Source organism: Paramormyrops kingsleyae, chromosome 13, assembly GCF_048594095.1.
Source record: "Paramormyrops kingsleyae isolate MSU_618 chromosome 13, PKINGS_0.4, whole genome shotgun sequence".
Classification (NCBI taxonomy): Eukaryota; Metazoa; Chordata; class Actinopteri; order Osteoglossiformes; family Mormyridae; genus Paramormyrops; species Paramormyrops kingsleyae.
Genome location: NC_132809.1, coordinates 8336807 through 8355484, shown reverse-complemented (window position 1 = coordinate 8355484; position 18678 = coordinate 8336807). Strand labels below are relative to the sequence as shown.

Genomic DNA, 18678 nt, shown 5'->3' with positions numbered 1-18678 from the left:
AATGCTCATCAGCAAGTAATAATAATGATGGTCATGATTATTAATAATAATGATAATAATAATTTACTTCTTGTTTTAGGAGAACGGTTTTGTCTTAATTTTATACAAAAGAATGCATTTGATTTTTATAAGAATAAGCTGTTCTTTATATTTAAATAAATATGAGCATTAGGTTATTATATATTTGATATGAAATTGGATAATTTTCTCCACCCTTTGTATTTGGCCAGAGATGAATCAGAAAGTTATTTTGATTCAAAGTACATATATGTTACTCCTCTATTAGTCCATATAATAATACATGATTATCTTTTTGTTAATTGGAACCTGTGAAATATTTGGTTGTTCTCTTGCACTGTGTATTTTTAAAGGGAAATAGGAAGCGAAGTCTGACTTAGGCCGTGCAGTGAAGGTCTTAGCTGTGACCTTGGGCCCAGACAGAGCAAACTGGCAACTCGTACTGGTCTCTCGCGGTTCCTGGGGACACGCGGATTCCCTGCCTTTTCTGAGTGTTTTGTACGCTATTATCATATCTGTCCTTTTCATCCTTCCTCCGGGGCTTCCGGCTGCCTAAAACACACACCCCCCCCTCCGAAAAAGGGAGCCAGCAGCGATATGGCCACATTGCATTTTCCCCCATGTTGCAAAGCGCAACAATTAACTTTCTAGTGATTGCTGGTAACACAATAGCCTGCCTGGTTTCTATCAAGCGCTGTCAGAGGGAGCAGCTGCGACTCCACCGTAATGTTGTTGGCCTCTAGTTAGGCTCATATCTGCTGCCCTTTGCAAACATCAAACGAAATTACGACCATGTAAAGCAGGGAAGGGTCCCAATGACTATCGGAACCCTTGCCTTTTAGATGCTTTTAAAGGGTGAAAAGACGAGGGAACAGATGTATTGAAAAGAAAGAAAGACAGGCTACTTGCTATTCTGTGATGCGGCCTATTTTCTATAGCAGCGATGCTCTTTTATCTGCAACTAAATAGCACGTGGTTCTGGCTGATTGTAGGGCCCCTACTGGTATTAATCAGTGTCCATACTAATGAGTCCAGCAGCCAGCTGAACAGATGCAGGAAGGCGCTGAGCGATAGCGGCACTGCCCAGCTGCAGACCGACGCTGGATCGTGCCCCTGGATATCTGGAAGGGGGCTGGCGTTTGCAGCTTTTCTCATACATGCCTGATGAGAGACGGGCAAAGTGATGTGTCATAATGGACAGAGCAGCAGTCACGACAAGGCTTTTTGCACAGCTGCATTATGGGTAGGGGGGCGCAGTAAGCATACCCTGGCAGATTCAGGGGGGCCAGCACTTTACAGGAGCCCTTGAGCATGTAAAAGTATATGTAAAATTGGACGGCGAACCCATGGTGACATTTTGTCAGGGGGCCTGAATTTCTAGCTACACGCCTGCTTATAGGTTTGGGGTTTATTTGCCCATCCAGAGCTTTAGAGTTCTGTCAAAAGTACATGACTGATAAGTCTCAAGGAATCCAACAAAACCTTACCAAGATAGCAGTCCCTGTGGAACAAAAAAATCAGGTTTTAATTACTCAAGTTGTGACCATCTGGATGCCACTTAGAGATAATCCTGATAGATATTTCCCTAGCCTGTGTCATTTCTGGTGTCTCCTTATTTAGAGGAAAAACGCGGATGTCTACTTTGTTTTGAAAATCACTCGATTAACAACATTTACCGCACACGTGTCAGGCAAGCCAAATGCTAATTTTGACACTCCGCTGCTTATCACCAGTGAGATTTCCTTTACTTTGTAGCATTATCTCAATACGAGATGTCTGGTCACTGAAAGGCTCATAAATCATAACTAGAACATCTCCACCTCATTAGAGAGCCCGGTGTCATGGAGTCCTAATGAACGACACTGCATGTGTTTTTAATATAATGAAATGAAAGATGCATATGGTTGGAGTCTGAATGGGAAGGGTGGGGTGACATTTATTGGCTTGTCGCACCCTTGGGAGTTCTAATGAGCCCAGATGGGCTGAGAGATTGCCTCAATATGAAGTCAACCACATTTTAGGGAACATTTTCCCCATGTTGGATTCAGGATCTGCGCTGCATATGTTCGGTGGGAAAAGAGAAGCGGATCTCTCTGTGAAAGCCCGTCTCCCACTCCATCTTTCCCCAGGGACGTTTCTGAAGACCCACCTCATATGTTCAACGTGGGCTGGTAGAAAATCAAGCCTATTTTTTTTTCTTTTCGCCTTCCTCTTCATCCCCGCACATCTGTGCGAGATAAACACTGGCTGTGCTTGAGAAGCTCCCCCAGATGCCTGTCAGTCGGCGCTCTAGGTGTTGGAGCTCAACGGGCAGCTTGTTACTGTGTCAAACACCATGATGGAGAAGGAGAGGTGTGCCGATTGCCCCCCCCCCCACTGACTCTACAAAACAGGAGCAGACCGGCAGACTGAAAGTTAGCCGTGGAGACTATTTTGGTGAGTCTGTCTAAAGCACTATGTTTATTAATCACTTCAACACCAGAACAACAGAAACACACATACCACATGTGGTAGAGTAGCTGTGGGGCTCAGTGGTTCAGGATGCTGTGCCTGTGATCAGTGGGTCACTGGTTCAAGTCCCACGACTGGAAGAGTGATTTCATTGTTGAGCCTCTAAGCAAAGCCCTTAATACCCAACTGGGACTATCTGACCCAACTTTCACTCAAAAATGTCACTTTGGATAAAAAGAGAGAGGTACGGAGCATGCACTAATTACAGTGTGTTGTTGCACCCACCTCATCACAAACCACTCAGGGATGAGAACCTGAGTGCAGCCATGCAGTGGGTGATACCTCAGAACCACACTAGTCCAAATAGAACAGTGTGACTTTTTCCAGTGGCTGGAGTGCCGATCCTGCCACCAACCCCCAAGTTATTCCCTGTAAGTTGGAGGACCTTCTTATAGGGTTGGATGTAGATGTCATACCCAGAATGAAACAATTGCAGGTTAAGGGCCTTGCTCAGGGACCCAACAGAGTAGAATCACTCTGGCCATTTGCAGGATTTGACCGAGTGCCTTTCCAGTTGCTGGCACAGATCCCTAGCCTCAGGGCCACCACGCCATCCCCGTTAGATAAAAGCGTCTGCAAAATAAAATGTAGATGTTTCACCCTGTCCTGGTGAACATCAATGAATGCCTTCAAATCATAAAACCATCATAAAAATATGAAGGATATTTGTCGCAACAGCCTTTTCCCCATTGGCTCCTTTTTTTTCTTTTAATGCCCTTTTTAATTTTACCAAGAATCTGAAATTTGACCAGGCCTGGTTTTCCAATGGATGACCCAGAACCAAGAGTCGAGCCAACTTTTAAAGTAGTCAGAAGTACAATTTTGTATCTTGTTATATGCACCAAAGGTTTACAGTTTAAAAGCCAGACTACATTAAAAAAAAAAACTATAAGCATCTGTGGGATTTCGTAGACTTGATGGCGTATCTCCAGACTGAGCGTTCAAAGGAGACGCAGACGCCAAGCCCTGTGTATGATTGGATGAAAGGGGGCGCTTGTCTTTGCTCTTGGTGGGTGTGATGGACAGAGCCCCGGTCTCCCTGTGCTCTGCCACCTCTCGCTGATCCCACTGGCCCTTAATCTGGGCTTCACAATGGCACCGTTAATCCACAACTTTCAAGGGCTGTACATTTTATTTATTTATTTATTTATTTATTTCCCAGCCTCGGGTCAGCAGCACCTTTGACGGCACAAAGGTAAATCAGCGGCTCGCTGGCGGAATGCAGGCAGATTTATAAGAATCCATTTTCAAATTAATTTCCGCAAAAACGAAACAGTCCTAAATTTACATCACTTGAAAGTGATTTTGTGTAATAAGAGGCACACAATCAGAGCAAACGCTGTGTGCGTGACTGAGTATAAAGTCATTATTCTGAGGACAGTATTACCATATTCTCCGCAGAGGAGGGCGGTGAATGCAAGACGCTCCTGCCGCATATTTTTATAGTACACATTTATTTGAACAAAAAGGACTGGACGATGCCGGGTCCAAACAGCCCCGTGCCGTCGGCTTGGTGCCTGAGATGCTATCAGACAGCAGACCATATATCAAATGAGGGGTCCGGAACTGCAGCGCATTAAGCGCAACCTAATACCGATTGCTGCCTTTGCTTCTAATATTGGCAGACAATGCGAATGGACTTCTGCCACGCTGTACCGCCAGAAGTTAGGTGTCACTGGGCCGGAATGCTTTTTTATCTCTCTCCAGGCATTTCAGTGGCGTCTTCCAATACTGCATTCTCGTTGTTTTAAAATGTATGTCTCCGTGAGTAACGCACATGCTGGAGAATGTTCTAGATCGCAAATAGATTGTGTCAGTGTTATTGTTTCGTTTGGTCCCGGAGACCAGCTAAATATATCGTGGCCAAACAGCTGTGAGTGTGTAACGTGCGATCGAGGCCGATGGTCGTTTCAGGGACCAAACGGTCGAGTGGACAGCGAGCGGCAGTAGCTGATCGCGCGGGATTTTAGAACCGTTCATCGGAAAAGGTGCCTCAGCAACAGAGGATCCATCCTGTGCTAGTGTCCCGCTTTCGGACTCCCCCCCCCCCAGCTGCTATCCGCGGCACGTTCTTCATTACGGCTTTTGAAGGGTTTCTTCTTAATCGTGTGTGTGTGTGTGTGTGTGTGTGTGGGGGGGGGGGGCGGCAATAATCTAATCACAGAACACGGGCTGGTGTTGAAAAAAATACACAGTCCAAAAAAAGCCCTCAGATAACATTTTATTTTTCAGATGAAAGAAAGCAGGAAGAGGAAATGGCAAACAGAATGACCTGCATTTCCACTGATGTGCGTTTGATGAGCTCTTTTAAGATTTCATCAGAAACGCTGCATGCTGGATACAGACCCCTAAAGGCCAACCAATTATTTTTGCCTGTTTTTCTCTCACTTTCTGATGTCTGACTTCCACCCCTTTTCAGCTCTGTTTGTTCCCAGGTAGCCTGACTGCTTATTTAAGCTGACAGAGAATGACAATGTGCTGGCAGGAATTCACCGACAAAATTCTGGTGTTCATAACCACTTATTTTCCAGTAGCATATATACATTTGAATTGGAAATCAAAAATGTATTAAGTTGTGCTTTTATGCTCTTTAAACGGTTGGGTAAGCGAAATGAAGGTAATCTGGAAGTTTCAGTAAATATAACAGCCCCCCCAAGTGGTGGTTTCCAGGCATTGCCGCTGACTCGTTGTTTTTAATGTGTCCTGGTGCTGTACAGTGACAGTACTGCGGTTTTAGTTAGCCTTTTGTGCAAGCCATGGTCATTACAGTTCAAAGTGAAAAGTGAACAATGATACTTTATTAATCACCTTGGGGAAAATTCTCTTTTAGCCAAATTCTCTTGGTTTTCATGGTGCTTAATGACTATTTGAAGGACATGTAGTTTGAGTCAATGTGGACAAAGCGATTTCTCTGCCAGTCCAAAAAATGGGGAGTATGACTCATCTGGCTTAAACACATTCACTTTTTTCAGTGACACCACTTAAAAGATACGGTGTGTAATTAATCATCTTACTTTTTCAGATGTTGTTTTAAGTCCACATTCCAGATCATTCTGTGAACTCCTGTACCATTAGCTCCTTCAGGGAGAGCGTTGACACCAGGCCCCTCTCAGCGTTCCTCACCTGGGAAAGCTCCTCCTGCAGGTGGGCGATGGGCTGGCCCAGCTGGTAGCCGAGATCCACCAGCATGGCCAGCAGGGGGCAGCGGTACTTGTCGAGGCCGTAGCGACGCACCAGAGGCATGACTTGCTGGCCAGTTTCGAAGGCACGGGTGGGCTCGTCCAGGTCACGTTGACAAACCATGATGGTGCACAGCGTAGGGACCAGGAGGCAGGGTGAGTGCTGTGTGAGCTTCTCCTGCAGGTCGACGACATGCAGAAGTCTCTCAAGCGCCTGGCTGTACTGTCCACCCCGCAGATAACTATGAGCCAGCCGCAGTTCCGGCCTGGTGAAGAAGTCGAGGAAGACGGGTGACTGCCGGATGCAGCGGATGGCGTACAGCTGTGCCAGGTAATCTTTGAAGGCCACACGGCGCTCAGAGATGCTCCCCTCGGCGAAGTTGCCCGTAAGCCTCTTCCTGGGAAGCCCCACGTCCTCTAACTCCTCGCTGAAGTCCTGCAGCAGCCGCTGGTGCAGACGCTCAAAGTCACTGTAGCGCCTCTCGATGAAAACCTGCTTGGAGTCGTAGCTGCCCGACTTGATTAGAACGACCTGGTACACCTGTGTGGGGAAACGCCAGGCTGCAGTGTTCGTAAGTGCTACGTTTAAAGTTATTCTAATGCAGAGGTGGGCAATCTTATCCACAAAGGGCCGGTGTGTATGCAGGTTTTCGCTGCAACTCCCTAATTAGGTCACTAATTAGAGGACTGATTGGCTGAAGAGTCCTCACACCTGGGTTTGAACAGCTGACCTAAAGGTTACCCCAAAAACCTGCATACACACTGGCCCTTGGCGGATAAGATTGCCCACCCCTGTTCTCACATCTGATGCTGGATGATTTTACTGGGGTGCAATTGCTCCCCCTACTGGCCAGATGGAAATGCTACTTGAAGATATTAAGTTCAGTAAAATCAAATTATATTATAAGAATGTTATATCTGAAATTGTGGCTTGTTAGTCATATCAATGTGTAATAATTAACTGGTTGGGCTCATTCACCTTGGGAGAAAAGCCTAGAATCACCAATGTGGATGATTTATGTACTGTTTCTTTTCATTCGTTTTCCTTGTAAGTTAAGTACCAATTAAAGCGGCGGTGTTTGGCTCTGTGGGCCGGGACTGTCTGACCCTGCTCTCTCAGCTGTACATCACTTTATAAAGGTATCTGCTAAATAAATGTAAATACTTAGGCAAGGTTGGCCCAAGCAATTTTTTTATTGAACCCCTACAGTTCATATATTCCTATCATTGTGGGGACCCTCCATTCATTTCCATGGGCATAACCCTAACCCTAACTATAATAATCCTAACCCCTACCCAGCCCTAACCTTAACAACAGGTAACCAAACAAAAGACAAGACTTTTGGCTACTGATTGCAGTCACAGATTTTTTATTTTAAATTGAGGTTTATATTGCGGGGACCTGAATAATGTCAACACAAGCTAAAAAGTAACAGGTTTTACTGTGTCGTTGGGACATTTGGTCCCCACAATGTGGTAAATAGCAAACCCGCACACAAACACACACACACACACCACAGACAATTTAGTTAATTATACCTATGGCTGGCCCTGAATACTTTGTATGCAGGGTTGATGTCGTGAGGGGGCATTCGTGAGCTATGCCCCCCCCCCCCCCCCCCCCCCCCCGCCAAATGAGCCATCATGTCCCACAATGCTATCCACCATTTTTTTTTAATAAGGGCGCACATTCTAAAACAAATAAACCCGGTCTCTCGCCGGGGGTTTGGCTACAGGTCATCTGCCTACTCAACAGCCCCCTGACAAACAACTTTTACCATCGCCACCCACCACCCCCCAATCGATGGGAATCTTTGCCCTACCCATCGGATTTGTTCTGGCACAAGCACTGCATGTACGTATTACTCACCAGCACTGCATGTATGTGTTACTCACCAGCACTGCCTGTACGTGTTACTCACCACATATTTGGACAAATTTTGCTCCACTGTACGGGATGAGGGGACGTCGAAGAGCAGCCTGGCTGGCTTACGCCCCGATTTCAGGGCCCGCCAGTGCTGCTGCAGCTCCCTGGTGGTCATGGCGGAGCTGGACCCTGGACTGGGCTCTGCGTGGAGCACACACAGACACCATGCTTAGCTGCATATGCCCCCCATCACTCTTGCTATAGCCATAGCTCTGAAGCTGATTCACTGACCCAAAGTGACAGTGCCATCATAGCCCTGTGACCGGCAACAGCCTGGATCCTTCCTGTCTGCGATGTGAGGATGAGACTGGGTGAACTGGGCTGGCAGGGTACTGTCCTGATTGTCAGGTAAGCCCCCTCTTTGGGCTGACCACTCTGCCATCCTGACTAAATAAACAGCGAGGTTAGACAAGACGATTAAGAAAAAGTAGGCCTAATGGTTTCTTTCATTGGGAAAACAACATACAGAGTTAATATCTGTCTTAATACTTTAACTCTCAACTAAAGGGCTTTCAGCAAATCGTCAGGCAATCTTATCTTCACTATTATAAAACCATAAATACTTTACCAAATAGTTTTGCTTGCAGTCTTCACAAGTTATGCTTTTGCTGTGCTTGAATTGAGGAAAAACTGTTTTCCGTTAAGATTTATATTAACGATTATCCTCCTTTGTACAGTCCAAAAGAAAAACTGAACTTCCTCCAACCCTATTGCAATGTTTTGAGGCAGCATTTGCACGAAAAGGGGAAGTGTTTAACCTGACACCCGCGCTAGCTTTGTTTCCTCGGCTGAAGATCTAAATCAGGAACCTCATCTGATATTTTAAATATGCTGTCACAACAATAAGCGCTCGAAAAGCACAAGCAAGTCCCATTAAGTGGCTGTCAGGACACCTGTCCCCGCGCTCAGCCCGTCATTCTAGCTTTAACTTCCCGGTACCGAATAATCATGGTTGGCGACCGGACTGAATCTGATATGCTAGCGAGTCCCGCATTGCAAACTGCGGATGGGAGGAGATTTGCTGTTGAGGAAGTGAAACGGTTTAGCTTTAGGGGAGCACTTTTTTGATTCTTAAATTATTGTTTAAATAATACTGATTAAATATTTTGGGTATCTTTTTAGTAAGAGCTACATCTTGTATAAGTAAAATGCTTAAAGGAACATATTGATTACACCAGTTCCGTGCAAAGACTTTTCGAGGGGCAGGTGCTCGCCCGGGGTAGGGGTCTCGGTAAATTTTGTCAACCGGGGAGGGTACCCCTGGAGAATCTTTGAGTGATCGGTGATCTAAAAGGTGCGCTCGGGACCTTAGAAACGGGGGAGCACTTTCAAAAGTGGCAGGTGTTAAGGCACCCTAAGCCCCACCGCACGTGCCTGTAAGTCACCACTAGCTCTACGTCTTCCAATAATGCCTTACTTAAAACCACATGCGCAACTAGAAAACCAGTATGTTAACAAAGCGGTAGAACATAAGCAGCAGATGATTTTGACTCCCTTGCGACTACGAGAGTAAATAGATTCTGACCTACACAGCTATTTTTTTTCTGGAACTCTTCAATAGGACACATACAATAGGAGAAACCGGGGATAGTTGTAACGTTTTGTACATTTTTGTATCTCGGAGCTCTTTGAAGGATTCGCATTCAAAATTTGAGACCACCTAGTGGTAGAGTTAGGTATAGCCCCCATCAATGCATCTGGCCCAGCGGTTGTAAATTGAGTTTTTGTTGTGCCCCCGTTGCTAATGCACCACCGAGAAACTGTGTGTTTGCTCGGATATTGATGTAGTGAGACTTGAAAACTTAGAATGTGCCATTTGAATGTCTCGGTAGGTCTGTACTGTCGTAACGCCTAGCCTCAAGTCATTTTTGACCAGTGCGAGGCTGATAATGTAAGTCTACTGAGGCCTTATGAGTATATGTGTACTACTGTATTAGGGCCACATTTCTTATTCGCCTCGTGAGGACAGAAGTCAGTTTGCTGAGCAAAACATTTCGAGAATGAGGCTGTTGTTGTGGCTAACTCAGAAGACTTTGTTCCCCAAATTTACAACTGAAGTTAATCGTCTTCCGTTGTTTGTACATGGCCTTCATTTTACATAATTTGTTATTAATTTAATCGTTTTCGTTAATATCATTTTAGACGTGTTTGTTATTAATAATATATTTTTGGACAGTTGTATGTTACTATCGATATTGTTACTATTGAATATACAGCCATCTAGCACTATTTACCTTAAAGGTCCATTGAAGTAACACTATCCAGTAGCGGTGTATGGATGCGCGCTCCCGATGACGCTGTCTGCGCACCTTGACGGCGTTCTCCCTATTGACAGCTGGCTTTGTGCTGGGTGACAAAAGCTTCTAATGACACTCTTCAGAAACAAGTGCGGTCGATTTATGTCCCCTCTGGCGCCTCTTTTCTCTGGTAAGTGGCTTTGAAAGGAATATGAGAGAATTGGTTTTGAGGGGTGCGATTAGCGGTGATTAAGAGCGAGCGCTCGGGCATACAGCGGATAGCAGCTTTTGCACCTCTTCTTGTATTCGGTAGTGACTTTTTGATCTTTAGACATTAAAAGCTGTAACTGCAGAATAATGTCTTTGTCATGGACTATCTCACGCTTACACACTGCGTAGGTTACAAAATGAAAGGAAAATGTTTATGTTTTGGCCGATTCATGTATGGATATTTTTATGAATTAGTTGGTATCTTTGCAGAACTGTCCTGGAATGATAACTCTTTACAGCATTTGCCCTCTTTGGTTAGAATTTGGTTTTGGGCAAGTAAATCACGATCGGTTTATCTTATCATTATCGTATCATCATTTTTGTTGCCCGTTCTTATAAAGTCAGTAGGCTACTTTAGCCTTCCCGGGTCATTCTTCCGTCTTATTAAAAATATAGCAACTGGCTAATATATTAAGAATTTAACTTCCTTTAAGTTTAATGTATTTTCAGCTGCTAAATTTAGTTTACTTCTGTAAAGAAATTATTCTAATCAGTGAGATTTGCCTAAAACCGTTAACAATTAAATGTGTACAGAACCACTGAGTGATCTCTGATTTGGGACCCTTATGTTGACCCTTATTTACAGGTGTAGGAAAGTTGACAATTCAGTGAGAGTCAAGACTTAAAATGCTGTTTTTTATTTTAACAAATGTTCATTTTGATTAAAAACATTTTTTTGTTTGCCTGTTGCCTTCATCCTACAAAAAAGGCGGTGATGCTCTGCACCAGTCCGTCAGTCACTTATTCCTACTCTCCCTGGGATCCTACTATTATTATCAGGAATTGTCATGTTACTAGAACAATAGTTGGAGACTGTAGTTTTCGTGGTGTGTAAATGTGTCTGATATCATCTCCCTAAACAATTGTTTTTGTGTGCAGGCATCAGTTGAGGGGAAATTCAAAGCATGTAATACCAAGAAGCTCCACTTGGTGGAGACTTGCCATTAAAAATGCCGATCTTTCGCAATTCATTGCGAAGTTTATTCATCATTCCGTGTAACTTCCAATGGCTTTTTACTAAAGGTTTCAGGGGGACCTGGAGCCTGTCCCAGGCAGCATAGGGCACAAAGCAAGCATGGTCCCGGCTGGCTGCCAGTCCACTGGGCATGTACGCAGACCCTAATGGCATTTTAGAGATGTGGGGTAGTGTAGACATTATCCAAACCGGCCCTTTGAACTACAGGACAAACTGGAGTACCCTGAGGAATCCGGCATGCAACTGCCCACAGAGCAGAGACAGGATGCGACCACACAACCTGAGGGTGTTAGGGAATAGCAGTGCTACATGTTTATGCTCATGCAACATGCTCATGTGACAAAGCAGTGCTTTTGAAATTTAATAAAGGGTCATATTAACAATGTGTGTCTCCCTCTGTATCTACACCAGTACCAACAGAACAATCCTGTTGTCCATGGAAATTCTATCAATTTTTCCCAGTGTGTCCAGAAGACTGAAGGATGTTAAGTTCCCTCTTGTTCTCATGAGCCTGGTTACAGACAAGCCTGCAGGACAAACTGTTAAAAGTGTGCACTATTGGTACATCTGCAAAACTACTCATTAAAGCTTCCACAAACAAACATAGTAGTACCGTCATTACTACAATTGGGCTTATTCTTAGAAAAATGTAACTTAGATATTTGGTGGGTGACTCCCCGTGACTGATATGAGCAGGACTCTGCCCTGTCGCTCTGGAAAAACCCCAGGCTGTTATTCCACCAGGCATCAGATTGCCAGTTGCCTTTGCAGTGCACTGATGAAAATGGCCCCTTCCAACATGTCCTCCTGTTGCATGTTAACTGTGGCAGTAAATAGAGCCGTGTCACCCTGTCAGGGATAGCTGCCGGTAAGCTGGCTTGTTTCTGTCATCCTTGTTGGCTGTGAGATTTGCAAGTGCATGTTGTGCATGCCGAAAAGCAAATGGCCATCAAGCCTGCAAAGATGCAGGAGCAGCAGTGTAAATATGGTTATATACTTTGTCAGAGTCCTCTTTGGTTTTCTGAATGCTGGGGTTCCAGTGGTAGGCGGGTTTGCATGGCGCAGAGATTCTGTGGGCAGGCTGAAATCAGGTTTGTCGTCTGCGGCTTCTGAGGACAGTTGAGGTCCACACCAGGAGGTGACAGCCATCCTACCTGAACACATTCCTGCCACTCAGCGGTGACATGGTGAATACTGGTAACATCTCCCAAAGGTGCATCTCAGTATATGTTCATCTGTCAGGACATTCATTTACTATCTATCTGCTCATATCCTGATCAATATTTAAAGCAAAGTCAACTTGGCTTGGTGGTTTAGGATGCCGTATCAGTGATCAGAAGTTTGTTGGTTCGAATCCCAGAGTTGGCAGGCTGATTTAACCATTGCACCCTTAACCCCCATTTGCTCCAGGGCCAGTCTGATCATGTATGTTGTTTTGCATAAAAGCTGTCTGGTAAATAAATGAAGTGTAAACGTAAACTCGAATTGTCAAGTAAATTCTCCCAGGATCTGGGGGTGGGATGTGGCTTCTGTTGCTTCCTGTAACAAAAACTGATGGGAGGGGTGCAAGAATGCGAAAGCACGCACGTCAACATAGCAGCTGGCATGCAGGCGGCTGCGCGGCTCTCGCCGCAGCATACGCGTTGCCATGCTGCGTGTGAAGGTTTGGCGGGAGCCGGTGATGGCTCAGCAGATGGGCTGTAGTGCTGTTATTCTCACTCAAGTTCAAGGAGGGGGGGTGGTGGTTGCTAATTCAAATATCAAAGCAGATGGACTGCTTTGGCTCACCGTAAACAACACCATGTCTTATCTTGCCCCTTCCCTCTGATGGTTAGGCTCTGCCTGCAGCAGGACAGAAACGCTGCGCAAATAATAAAACATAAGTTACTCGTATATGCAGGGGCCAGTTTCTTGTTTCTGGGGCCCCAATGAAAAGTCAGTACGGTGTAGTAACTTTTTGTGGCCAACAGGGGGCCCCCAAACCTTGAGTGGTGGTAAACACTGCCACTGCTGATAGAAATTAACATCTCAGTTAACCTCAATTAAAAAGCAGGAGGTTCAGCAGTAGAGGATTTAAAGCGATTAAACAGGTGATGGGGGGACATTTTTGCTTCTGCAAACCTGCCAAGACGACAAGAAGGAGAGATCTTGATCACTGACGCACCTTGTTCCCAGAGTTCTGTGCCGTCGGTGGGGCTTTGTGAGAAGCAGGTTGAATAGGATTCCCTTGTAACCCCAAACCATGCCTGTAACCGGGAGAATAAGATAACCAAGGTAGATGTAATTTGTTTGTGTATTTTTGTTTACTGGAGGCTTTGTCTGATGACGACACCCCATCTGAAAAGCACAGCAGGGGGCTCCTCTCCAAACAGCCATGCTGTGTTTGTTTGCTAGGATGCCTTCAGAAAGCAGAGCGGTTCATGCACTTGTGCTGAGCTGTAAAATATACTGTCCTCACGGGGAACAAACGCTTAAAAAAACAGGGTAAAAGTGTTCGTTTACACAGCAGGGAAACTGGGTACCCGTCACTCAGAGATGAAAGAATGCGAGGGAATGTCCACTAAATTACATCCACGCCAAACTGTCACTCCAGCCAATCGTGTCCAGGCCAAACCATCACTCCAGCCAATCATGTCCATGCCAAACCGTCACTCCAGCCAATCAATCACATCCATGCCAAACCATCGCTCAGCCAATCACATCCATGCCAAACAGTCACCTTTCCCCCTGTACTGTTGCCATGTCATTCCATTCAATCACATTGGCCATTTCCCAGTAAGTGATGTTTAGCTGCTAATTAGATCAACAGGACATGGTGATGCTATGGCCATTCTTAATGAACAGCCTGCTCTGCTTGATTCTTAGAAACAGAGCTTCCCGCTGGTCCGAGTCTCTACCTTCTGTGTCTTTGAGTAGTGAGCACTATCAGTATATGTGAGGAGGTCCACACATGCTTCATTAGACACAAATGTAGTAGTACAGGGAACTGAGTTACAAAGGGACTCACATAGAAGTTTCCCATCGCTGCTAAGACTGGTGAACAATCTGATTGCATGACTTAAGCCTCATTCTCGTCATTGCCTCAGACTTCTTTCACAATACATCACTACACACTAACCTCTGAACAGTCAACTTCCTCATCATACTAAGAACATCTAAAGCGTTCATATCTGCTGAACATGGTTCAACTTGACATGAACGTTTTTCAACATCAAACATGGTTATTTTCTACCCAGATCTCCATCTACTTTAATGTAATGAGTGAGGAAAAAAGTGTGCTATTTAGTGTCAGTGTTAATTAAAAAAAAATGCAGGAATTGTTTTTTCTAGTACAGGGATTCAGGCCAAGTACCTAACTCGAACGGTCCGGCTGTGCTTATTCTGGCATTTGAACCAGCAGCTTTGGGTTCACAGAACCTTCAGTAACCGCTGTCTGCTGGCCTTCTGTGTCGTCTCTTGGCTTATTTCACGCCTTGATGTGCAGATCTACAGAAATGCATAATTCATTGGCGGCATAATGATGCATCACAGCATAACGAGACGGTAGTAGGTTAAGATCAAGCAGAGATAGTGGCCTGGGGATCAGGAATGGGCTGCTCAGCCACCCGCACTGATCCCAGATCTGTAAGAGCGACAGGATTATCTTAAAGTGGTGTTTCCCAATCCGGTCCATGGGGACCCAGAGCTGCTCCATGTTTTTGCTCCTTCCGAGCTCCCTGTCAGACAGACCACATTTTTGCTCCCTGCTGGGAGGGAGGGAGCAAAAAACTGGGAGCCACAGAGAGTCTACAAGGACCGGATTAGGAAACACTGTCTCAAAGGATGTCGCTCCGAGGCTGCCACTGGATGTAGACATGAGTCCCTGGACATACACACATAAATCCCGCCTGTGAGCTAACAATGGCGTCAAGCAGCCGTTTCATCGCCCCATTGTTCCCAATGGCAGGCCGCCACTCTGAACGTATTTATTAGTTAGTGATACATACATTTCCCGTTGTTGCAGGGACGCTGGATAATGCAGGTTTTGTTCTGACGTCCGCGGTGCGCGCTCTCCTGGTCCCAGCTGTCAGGCCCGATACTGCCTCATTGTGACTCGTGTCCCCAGTAGCTGAATCACTAATTAGATTTGCCTTTTGAAATCTGCGGATTGCTATAAATAATGAGACAAAGGGGCAGACAGAGTGTGGCATTCAGCCCTGACTGTAACAATTAATAATCACCGTAATTAACATCACGCTTCGTCCCATTGATTATGACATTACCTGCCTGATTACATTCCGTGCCATTTCATTAAGGAGAGACGCAGAGCACAGGCATAAATTGTTATTAATAAACCTGCTCCTCATGTGAAAAGGATATTAATTACACAAATTAGTGGGTTCTAAGTAATCGAGTTAAACCTGTGCGATTTAAAGTAAGTGATCTAATTTTTGCTGACAATCCTGACTTGATCTCGTTGGACAGCCCCCACAAGAAAAAAAATAGCCTCATTAAGAAAAATTTAATCCTAATCATAGCTCAGGAGTTGCCTACTTTAAGGTCATATCTGAATGTCAGATCCATTTGAAATTGACTGTAGTTAAACTGAATCGATGTGATGTTTAAGCAAACAGTACAGCTAATGGATGAAGCTGTTCAAGCCCAAAATAAACGTTTATCAGGATGCTGAGATCATGCGGATCGGCACGGCGGCTCTTGTAATTGATGTTGCCTGTAATAAGCAAAATGTCAGGACCTCTGTGATTAGGTGTCTGTCGGAAAGCCTGTCGCGATTGTCGCCTTCTGGAAATGTGTGTGACACTGAGCTGACAGCGCAAAGAGCAGCACCTACCAACGGCACAGTGCACTTTTTCTCTGAGATTGTGGTTTTACAAAGGAAAGGGATACAAAAAGCTGTCCTTTCATAGGGGACAATGACAGACCCATCATAAATAAGTTAAAAATAACATCTCATGCATAGTTTTGCGTAAACCGATTCTGTTATGTATCAGAAAGTTTCTTCTCTTTCATTATGTGAATTGCATTTGGTTTCTGTACCCAGAGGTCAATCCCATTTAACAGCAAAGACAAATCACCATCTTTTTCTTGTTCCAGATGGCTGGCCGGATGCCAGATATCCTCATAAAAACCCCAGAACATGGAGGAGCCATGAGCTTCCAAGGTACCACTGCTTGGCCCTCACAAACCCAGACCCTGTCCGCAGTGCCCAGGCCCGTCCTATTAGGAGCTCATCTGTTATTGGATGGAGGTGGAAAGTTCAGGCCCAGAAAGTACAAATCCAGACCAAGATTTTGTTTCAGACAAGTAATTGAATATAAAGTCACAGTCATAGAATACTCAACTTGTTGGTTGAAACAAAATCTTGGACTGGATTTGTACTTTCTGGACCTAAACTTTCCAACTCTGGTTCTTGGTAATTGAATTTTAAAGGAAATTTTGAAGTGCACAGTTGAATATGGAGAAACATCTACAATGTCCTTCCCTATAGGCAATCCTTCAGAACTGTTTCTATGATCAGTTTGTTCCTTCAAGAAGTAAAATGACTTCTGGTACAACCCCCCCCCCCCACACACACACACACACACACCTACAGCTGAATATAGCAGGATGACAGCAACATGCTTCTGAAGATGTGGCTGTTCATCAAACTAGCGCAACATGTGATATTTCAACCAGTGTAATAAGGCTAACAGGCGAGTGCCATTTTGGGTGCCATACGTTTGATTGTCCACACTGAAATCGATGGCCGCAAACAATCGGTCGTCAAGGCGTTTTCTTGTCGCCTTGGGCTCAGACTGTCATTTGTTCTATGTTTTGGCGGCCCTCTCTCAGCGCTTAACTGGGTTTATTGATGTGCAAGTCAGAGAGGTGGGACGCTTTCAGGAGCGTGTGAATGCGAGAGCAGCTGTACTTTCATTACCTCAGATTAAAATGAAACATTTTAGGGCATGTTGGGCTTTGGCTGGCCCAGAGCAGGGATGACCATAATGACCAGAAAGCGGCCCCTTTGTCGATGCTAAAGGAAACGTGGAACAAATAGCCAAGTGTCAGGCTTCACTGTCAAAATGGAGTCTGAAGGCACTCTGATATTAACTGCTTGCCCTCACTTCCCCTAACCCTACTGACCACCAGAATTTGTCATGTCTGACTTGAAAAGAGCACTTCTGTCTCTACAGTAGCACAGAACTGAGCATTTATGTCAGAATTTACTCTTGTTTATGTCAGTAAGAAGTGCATTTTTGGCTTTGGCAACTGAACAACCTAAGTTATCATTTTGATTCTGACAAACTTAGACACTGCTGAAATAATATTTTCCCTCATCAGAAGAATAGTATTGATGTGTCTGTCAAATGCACTAATTTTTTTTGTAAACTGTAATAATGACTAAACTTACCACTACCACTGAATAACATCCTGCTGATAAGATGAAAAACCATCATGTCCAGAAGGGGGCGCTCTGGGGCACCTGTAGCTGTCCTCTCTGTGGGGAGGGTGCAGAAGTCACCGAGGCATGACTGCCATGTGGAACATCTGTCCACCCATTGTATTTGTCAGCGCCGTGAAAGGAGCACTTTGTCATCGTTCATCTATGGGACCAGCAGGATGTGACGACCCCCTCCCGTCCTGCCCCTTCAGCTGGAGTCACCTGACTAAACTAAGCGGCTTCATCTCAACATCGAGACGGATCCCAACCCTGTGGGTCCATTACGGCTGCTTCACATGAGGGGCTTTCGTGTTAAGATGGCACAGACGCATCACATTGGGAAATAGGTCTCATCTCTATACCCAATCCACAGAAACGATGTGTGGCTCAGCGGTTTGGGACGCTGTGTTTCTGATCAGAAGGTCATTGGTTCAAATCACAAGGCTGGCAGAATGATTGGTCCTTAACCCCCAATTAAAAGCAAACTAGCTATGCGGTTTCCTGGGCTTACAGAGAGAGAAAACATTGGATTTTTATACTTGGATTTTTAGTACAAAACAGAGCTAGCATTGGAGACAAATTAAGTGCTGTAAACATGAACCACATTTCAGTGCATCCACTAGTGGAAAATAAAGCACTGGACTTACGTACTTAATCCATATTACTCTGCTTTTGCACAATTTACAGAAAAGCAATGCTCCAAAGATGATCGCTTTATCAATAGTGTTGTGCTGCACATCCTCTCACAGAGACTGTGTAATGACAGCAGAGCATGATGTCAGTACTGCTCAGGAAAACCGAGAAAGGAGCTTCACAGTTTTGCTTTTTTTGCACATGATATTATTGTGATGGTGACTCAACAAACCTAAAATTATTAATAACAAACAAATAAAAACCATGTAACGCTGAAATTATTTAAAATGACTAAAATAAACATGAATACATCCTTTAGGATCCCTTGGCATTAAAAGACATTTGTAATTCCAAGACACTTCAGGCAGGGATTACTCCAGGCCCCTAGGGGGCGTCCAGAACCAGCTCAGGCCAGAAATGGTTCAGGCCTTGGGTACCAGGCTATGGCGCTTGCGGCAAATTTGGAAGCGTCCCCTGAAATGTTTAGTTGGGCCTTTTTCTAG

The 18678-nt window shown here is 44.9% G+C and overlaps 1 protein-coding gene and 1 long non-coding RNA gene across 2 annotated transcripts in view; both read right to left on the bottom strand.

Moving 5' to 3' along the window:
* Positions 1–4735: 4735 nt before the first annotated feature.
* snx20 (sorting nexin 20) lies at positions 4736–8648 on the bottom strand. The gene is made up of 4 exons (XM_023820022.2): positions 8204–8648; positions 7867–8022; positions 7631–7776; positions 4736–6249 (listed from the first exon to the last, which is right to left on the bottom strand). The coding sequence occupies exons 2-4, from the start codon at positions 8015–8017 to the stop codon at positions 5578–5580; spliced, it is 969 nt and encodes a 322-aa protein (XP_023675790.1). The 5' UTR covers positions 8018–8022; positions 8204–8648; the 3' UTR covers positions 4736–5577.
* Positions 8649–14140: 5492 nt separating this feature from the next.
* LOC111848229 (uncharacterized) overlaps positions 14141–18678 on the bottom strand; it is a 31988-nt gene continuing 27450 nt past the window's right edge. Inside the window, exons 2-3 of the long non-coding RNA XR_002839253.2 lie at positions 15105–15268; positions 14141–14604 (exon numbers count right to left, since the gene is read on the bottom strand). This is a non-coding gene — a long non-coding RNA (uncharacterized lncRNA). The remainder of the gene's footprint in view (positions 14605–15104; positions 15269–18678) is intronic.